The sequence below is a fragment of the Lycium barbarum genome, chromosome 10 (assembly GCF_019175385.1).
Source record: "Lycium barbarum isolate Lr01 chromosome 10, ASM1917538v2, whole genome shotgun sequence".
Taxonomy (NCBI): Eukaryota; Viridiplantae; Streptophyta; class Magnoliopsida; order Solanales; family Solanaceae; genus Lycium; species Lycium barbarum.
The window spans coordinates 118,559,764-118,568,170 of NC_083346.1; the positions used below are offsets into that span (position 1 = coordinate 118,559,764).

The 8,407-nt window shown below is 30.0% G+C and overlaps 1 protein-coding gene across 1 annotated transcript in view; it reads right to left on the reverse strand.

Moving 5' to 3' along the window:
* Nucleotides 1–182: 182 nt before the first annotated feature.
* Nucleotides 183–8,407, reverse strand: part of LOC132615525 (pEARLI1-like lipid transfer protein 3) — a 25,217-nt gene continuing 16,992 nt past the window's right edge. Inside the window, exon 2 of the mRNA XM_060330129.1 lies at nucleotides 183–265. Within this exon, the coding sequence (XP_060186112.1) occupies nucleotides 198–265 (68 nt within the window). The 3' untranslated portion in view covers nucleotides 183–197. The remainder of the gene's footprint in view (nucleotides 266–8,407) is intronic.

The following is an 8,407-nucleotide window of genomic DNA, read 5'->3' on the forward strand; positions in this document are numbered from 1 at the left end:
AGTGTTCTATTGATACTCTCAAATTAGGTGTTTGTGCTAATGTTCTTGGCAATTTACTTGGAGTTAAAATTGGAAATTCATCAAATAAACCTTGTTGTTCTCTCATTCAAGGACTTGTTGATCTTGATGCCGCTCTTTGTTTATGCATTGCCATTAACGCAAATGTTCTTGGAATCAACCTTAATGTCCCTATTTCTCTAAGCCTTCTTCTCAATGCTTGTGATAAAAAAGTTCCATCTGGCTTCCAGTGTCCTAATTGAACAACCTAGCTATGCATTTCTCATGTAAGGATAATATATTCCAGTGTGTGGTAATTAACTCTTTGTTGTTATGGTTGTGTAATAAGTGGAATTGATCGAGTATCTTGAAATAAGTTCCTCTTTGAATCTCATAAGCTTGATTTTGTACTTTACCATATAGAAGTCTATTTGTCGTAAGGTTGTCATTTTTCTTTTATCCTTATCTATGGAATCCGCAACTTTTATAGGACAAAAAAAAAAAGTTGAACCAAACTAATACAAAAAAAAACATAAATAGGTTTCACGCACTAAATTAGTGCGTGAAACCTATTTATGTTTTTTTTTTTTTTTGTATTTGAATGAGCCAACAAAAAGTCATGCTCTTTTGACCTTTTCAGCCAATGAATTTCAACTCCCATTCTATTTTCTCACATCATTTGTCTTCCATTAGTTGCCCACCTGCTTTCTCTTCTTCTTAAGTTCTCATTGCACTTCATCGCATGGAGTCCGGAATCAAAATGCCTCCAAAAAAATCACTTTGAACCAAAATACCCCAACAAAAAAAAGTTACAAAACTACCTTTAGCGCAGTAATTTACTCCGCTTAAGCAGTTAATGGAGATAGGGTCGTTAACTGCTTTAGCGCAGTATTTCACTGCGTTATAGAAGCAAAAAAAAAAAATCTCCCTAAGTTATGACCATCTAAAGTTTGACGACTTTATAACTAGTTTTATTCCCTATATTTTTTAGAATTATATTTATATTCAAAATAAAGTTATGTTTTGCTTAAAAAGTAACACGCTTAAATCAAAATCTTAAAATATAAAACACCTTAAAGTTTCCAAACAAAACTTACTTCGGGTACCTTTTCAACCCCTAAAATGACTATCCGAACGTCTACGTATCCTTGATGTATTGGGCCTACATTATTGTACGCAGAAAAAAAATATCAGGTTCTATATAAAATATTGACGTTTCAGAGTCTTGACACATGACTAATCGTTGGTCAAAGTATGGAAAAAACACTAAGTTTTTTCAAACAAAACTTATTTCAGGCACCTTTTCAACCCCTAAAATGATGATCCGAACGTCTACGTATCTTTGATGTATTGGGCCTTACATTATTATACGCAGTAAAAAATATTCTATATAAAATATTGACGTTTCAGAGTCTTGATACACGATTAATCGTTGGTCCAAGTATGAAAAAAAACACTAAGTGTTGCAAAAAATAAAGTTGGCCAATTTTTTTTGGTATTGTTTCTATAACGCAGTATTTTACTGCATCATTGAAAAAAAAATGCTTCTATAACGCAGTATAATACTGCGCTAAAGCAGTTAACGGCTCCGTCTCCGTGAACTGCTTTAGCGCAGTAAATTACTGCGCTAAAGTTAGTTTTGTAGCTTTTTTTTTTTGTTGGGGTATTTTAGCTACGTTCAAAGTGATTTTTTTGGGGGGGCATTTTGATTCCGGACTCCATGCGATGCAGTGCAATGAGAACTTAAGAAAAAGAGAAAGCAGGTGGGCAACTAATGGAAGACAAATGATGTGAGAAAATAGAAATGGGAGTTGAAATTCATTGGCTGAAAAGGTCAAAGGAGGATGACTTTTTGTTGGCTCATTCACACACTAATTTAGTGCGTGAAAGGCCAAACTTTTATTTTTGCAGTTTGGTCATTTCACGCACTAAATTAGTGCATGAAATCTATTTATGTTTTCTTTTGTATTAGTTTGGTTCAACTTTTTTTTTGTCCTACAAAAGTCGCAGATTCTTATCCTATGTGAAGAGAAATGATGAGTCGTGAAATTACGCGATATTCGATGCTAATTCCTTAAGTTTGTGTGACTCTTTAAGCACTTTTGTTGTTACTTTTTGTGTTTTTATGTTGTTTTGTAGGAAAAGATACCCGGAGAGCATAAAAGAGCAAAATGGATCAAAATGGATCAAAATGGAACAAAATAGAGCAAAACAAGCCAAAATAGATATTGGTGTTCTATCCAGTTTTACGTGATTTAGAAGTGATCGGAAGAAACCAAGTGAAAAGCAAGTCAAAAAGAGGCCAAACTGGACATTTTTGCAAAACTGGACAGTTTTGCAAAAACGGGACAGATTTGCAAAACTGAAACTTTGGGGTTTATTTTGTCATTGTTTGGACTTGGAAAAATCTGAGCTACTAAAGAGAAGCTAGGGCAAAACATTTTCTATCTTTTGTCCATTTTGCAAGTTTTGGAGGCTAGGGTTTTACCTACACCATTGGAGGAGAAGATTGGAGCACTTTAATGAGATAATTCTTAAACCTTTCTTCAATTCTTTGTTTTGTATTGAATATTTTAGTGTGTAGTATTTCATTTCTAGACTTGAATCTTGTTTATGAAAATATTCTTGATTAAAGTTTGGATTGAAACTCTTGTTTTTCTTATGTATTGAATGATTTTTATTGCTATTGAAGTGGGTCTTTGTTGATTTAATTAATCTCGTTCTTAAATGTTTCCAAAGGGATTAGCTAACCCTAGGACTCACCCATTTACTTAGATTGAGCTTGGAAAAGGAAATCTAGGTTGGGAAAAATTAATTAACAAGAATTTGGGTCATTAAACTCATCTAATAACTTGAGCTCGGAAGAGGATAGTTACTTGAGGTTAAATTGATTGTGCCTAATATCACACTCTAAGGCTTGGAAAAGCTTAGAGTGAAATTCATTGATTTGGTTGGAAGACTTTCAATGAGATTTTAGAAATCATTATCTATCAACACAAATCCGCTCTTAGTTGTAAAATCGTAAAATACGTTGGATCGTTACTTGAGTGTAATCTCCTATTATCCATGCTTGTGGCCATTGATCATTTTACTCGCTTTCTAGGTTAGTTTATATTTTCGCTTTAGTCATAATTTTCTCAAACAAAAAACCAAAATACCATTTATCGTTTGGCTTTAGCTTAGTTGGTGAAAATTCCTTACTTTCTTAATCGCCTAGCATATTGTTCCCTGTGGGATCGACCCCAACTCATAGTTGAGTAAATATATTGCATACGACCGTGTACACTTTCTCTTTGAGGAGTGTATTTGGACGTTATCAAGAAACATGTATTGTTTTTCATTATGTGTATATGTTTGTGAATATGCTCTGTTCGTAGTTGAATTGGAGTTATTCACAGCATTGTTATGACCTCAATTAACGGAAGAAGTGAGATAATTCAGAATCCCAAATATTAAGCGCTTAGATATTTAACACAACCGGACGTGGTAGTGATTAAATAATTGAAAATAAGCTGAAAGATACATTTAATAAGCGTACACGTCCAAGTTCCAACTTCAGTGAGTATAGCTAGCTAGGAGATCAATGGTGTATTTATATCATTAATTATGGATTGGCAGAATTTAATAGTTTTAACTCAAATCTGATGTTTTTGCTAAAATATTTTCCTTATTATATATAAATACTAGATGGCCGCACAGGCCCAACACTTCGGATTATAGTATATATATGTATATGTAGCTGTGTTTAGATAGTGTATATATATATATATATATATATATATATATATATATATATATATATATGTATACTATGTTCAAAATACGATTAATATAACATTGTAGTTTGTGCTCCGTATCTAAAACTTTATTTTATTCGTGTTTGCTACGAAAATTTATTAATACTTTTTAAAAGAAAAGAATTGTTTGAAAGAAAACTATTTTCCTCTCTTTGAAATAAAATAATAGAAATATTTAAGCATCAATTAATACATTCAATTTTAATTCCAGTAATTTAAATGTGTAAAATACTTATTATGTTTTATCAAATTTTGATTTGGATATTTTAATTCAAATTATTCAATTAATTTTACATGTTTAAAACGAAACAAAGTAGAAATTAATTTTCTATTTAAGCGAAGAAATGCTATTTTTTATTTTTTGGTAAATATTCTCGGTTTAACTCATTTTACTTATCATGTTGTCTTTTGCATGGTTTTTTAAGGAAATGTGAATTAGAATTATAATTTGACTAATTTACCTTATTCATTATTTGATATTAATCTCTTTTCACATTTATTAGAGTAAGAATAAAATTTAAAAAATAATTAAATTTTATCTTATTTTTTAAATATATATATATATTTTAAGTATATTTATTTTAGTAAACATAAAAAATAAATGACATGACGGAATAGCAAATACAGTAATTAAATATTTTGAAGAAAAGTAATAATATAGGGTCCATGTTTTTTGTTGTGCAATAATTTCATTTGCTCTCATTAATGGGTTAATATGCATGTGGTAATGAATCCACTATTATTGACTTGATGGGGATACTTTGAAAATTACATGAATATTGTTTGATTTTTTAATATATAGGGTGCACAATTTTTTCATGAGTTTGGAGAGGATGGGTCTACTTTTTTTTTCATGAGTTTGGAGAGGGTGGGGTCCATCTTTTTTTTTTAAGAGTGATTGTCGTCAAAGCACATGTAAACTGATGCTTTTATATAGTAGAAAAATAGAAATATAATAAAGTATTTCTATCTACTGTTTAGAAGAGTTGGTAATATAAAGTATAAAATGTAATTATTTTTTTTGCTAAATAATGGGTGGGACCACAAAGGATATTTTTACCCTTAAATAAAAAAATAGAACCGAACACGCACAACGATCTTGCCTCTATAAACCGGCTCTTCTATATAGTAGTAATAAAGTAATACATATAATTTTTTTTTATCAAATTTTGATTTGGATAATTCTAATTCTAATTATTATATTAATTTTACATGTTTAAAATGAAACAAAGTAGAAATTTGATTTTCTATTTAAATGAAGAACTTCTATTTCTTAATTTTCAGTAAATATTTTTTATTTAACTCATTTTAATTTTTGTGTTATTTTTTACACGATTTTTAAAGGAAACGTCAATTAGAATTATAATTTTTGATCTCCATTTAATATTATTTTTTGTTTTATGGCATTAATCTCTTTTCACATATATAAGTGTTTTAAGTATGTTGTTGTACAATAATTTCATTTGCTGCCACTAATGGGTTGATACGCATGTGGCAATGAGTCCATCATTATTGATTTAATTTTTCGATTTTCTAAGCATTTTTTTAACATTGTTTGTTTTCTTTAATATGGGATTCACTTTTTTTTTAATATTGCTTGATTTTGTTAATATGGGGTCCAATTTCTTTTCCGTGAGTTTGGATGTTGTGGGTTCCACTTTTTTTTTTAAATACTAGTTAGTGTTTAATATGGGGCCCATAATTTTTTTTCTTAACATTGTTTTTTTTTAAATGGGATTTTTTAAAAAAGAAAATATTGCTTGATTTTATTAATATGGGGTCCACTTTTTTCCCATGAATTTGGATGTGGTGAGTTCCACCTTTTTTTGTAATACTGGTTGGTGTTTAATATGGGGCCCACAATTTTTTTAATATTAGTTTTTGTTTAATATATATAGGTTTGATTTTCTAAGCATTTTTTTAACATTGTTTGTTTTTTTAATATAGGATTCACTTTTTGTTTTTAATATTGATTGATTTTGTTAATATGGGGTTCACTTTTTTTTTGTGAGTTTGGATGTGGTGGGTTCCACTTTTTTTCTTGTCTTTAGTTTTTTAATACTGGTTGGTGTTTAATATGGGGCCTACAATTTTTTTTAACGTTGTTTGATTTTTAATATGGGATTCACTTTTTTTCTAATTGGACTCTAGCCGAAAGGCAAGCCGTAAACTACCTCGATGCCGACTTGATGCCATATATTAGTTGTTGTTTAATATATATATATATATATATATATATATATATATATATATATATATATATATATATAGGGCCCATAATTTTTGCCCACAATTTTTATTTTATTTTAGTTGTTTAATATATATATATATGGAGCACATAATTATTTTTTAATGGAGCCCACAACGGATGACGAGAAAGCGAGCTCAACTAACTCTTTTTAATAGTAGTAATTCTATTCCCAACCTATTAGCCTATATATCCAACTCAAAAATCTAGAACCAATAAACCGGAAAAAAGAAAAAGAAAAAAAAGGGGGGGGGGGGGGTGGGGGGGGGGGAATCCATATAGTTAATCCTGGACCCACCGAAGAGATTATTGTACTAGCAAGAGATTTGATGACTATAACCTAGTTTCAGCAAAATAACACTAGATCCATATAGCAAGATATTATTGTATGTAAATTTTGAACTCTTCGATAGTACATGTGCGGTATTTTCAAACAGGATTCGATAATTATAATAGTTTAGGCTTGCGCAAATATTTATTCCCTGCCTTATTTAAGCGGGTGATGGTCATATATTACATTCTATTCAAGAAATTATATCTCATAGTAAACCAAAACTACTGTTGACTATCAATATAATCAAACTTCTCTATAATTGTCATTCGTTATATCAACATTTCACTATAACGGTCTGATTTTCTTCGAAACTGATTTTTCATGTTATATTTTTTTACTTCTCTATAACAACATTCTACCTACAACAGCAGTGACATTCATTATAACGGTACACTCTTCATAAAATTATCTCTCTATAATTCAAATATCGTTTTGAAGAAATAACAGAATTCTACCTACAAATGACAACCCCAATGCTAATAGTGAAAACTTAGAATTTGTTGAGGATATTGGTAGTGTATCATTACTTATAGCCCAAATCCCATCTCGTAACACCAATCAAGCAATGGATGCTAACACTTATACGTACGGAGTTTGCAAGCAACACTTTCAATCCTCGAAACTTACACGGATGAATAGTATATTGCACAAATGATTGGAGTGGAAGAACAAGAGACATTGAAGGTGACAATGAAAGTATTGATGAAGAGCCTCAACCTACTGCTATTTGGGTATAGAAGACTCAACTGTTAAGCTAGCTCTTACACAGCCTTTAAGGGAAAACTATTGAACTCCCTTTTGCTGAAAGTTTAGGACAAAATTCTTTGTCAATTCAAGCGTTATATTTTCACTAAGAGACTGAAATTTACGAAACAACTTACTATTGTAAAATTATTATGTCAAACTTGAAATATTTAAATTCTTAATTAATTTTAAATGCATATGTTCCTTAAATTTTAATTCTTTATCTGTATGGTATAACTAGCTATGGATTTATTAGTCTTTTCAATATTTAATTAATGAGATATGAAAATCAAATGGAATTTTGAAATTGACAAGTATATTGTTTTCGTTTATAACATGAAAAGTACAAAAAAATAATTGCTTGCGCACTTTTGTTTATAATAGCTAAATGAGATCTAAACATCAAATGTCAGTATACATACATAAAAATACCTCACTATAAAGGCCATGAAATTTCAGGACAAATACTGCCATTATAGAGATTTGACTATATATATTTCACATGTAGAAAAAAGAAAAAGGAAGTAATAATTTTAAAGAAAATTTGATTGTCAATTTGCCATACTTTCTGGATCAGAATTATTACCCCATGGATATAAATATTATATCTCAAGAAATCGTCCCAACATAGCTCTCCCAATATTTCTACCTTCGTGAGCAGTGATTTTATCTTCTTTAACGGGTAGATTTTACAAATTTCATGTAGATATACTTGTGAAAAAATAAAGTTAATTTTTTGTAAGAACAAAAATATCATAGATATAATATCTTTGATATATATTGTATTTAAGAATTGTCTAGAAATTCTAGACACTTAGATATTTATAGTTGAGGATAGAATTATCTAGAATAGTCTAGTGTAGGATCTTGGATAATTATTCTAAAGAAAAATCTAGATATTCTAGAGTAGTGGAGATAAAGATGGTTAGATTTTTCTTATGGATTTATCTAGAATAATATCTAGAAGCATCCCTAGACAAGTATAAATAGGGGTGGCCTTAGTCATTTGTAACCAAGTCAAGCCAACCCCAATTGTAAGCTAATACTATCAATATAAGTCTTTCTTCCATAACCAAATTCTCCTTTTTCTAGCTTCCTCTTCTTTAGTTGAATCTTCCGATCTTAGTTAGATCTTGGGCTAGCAGAAGGTTTCCCCGATTTACTTTTCTTCTGCTATATTTCTCTACATGGTATCAGAGCCATAGCCATATACGTTGGCTTCTGGATTTTATTACAAGATCGGGTTAGTAGTAGATTCAACTGGTTTCTCTATATGGATTTAAGCGG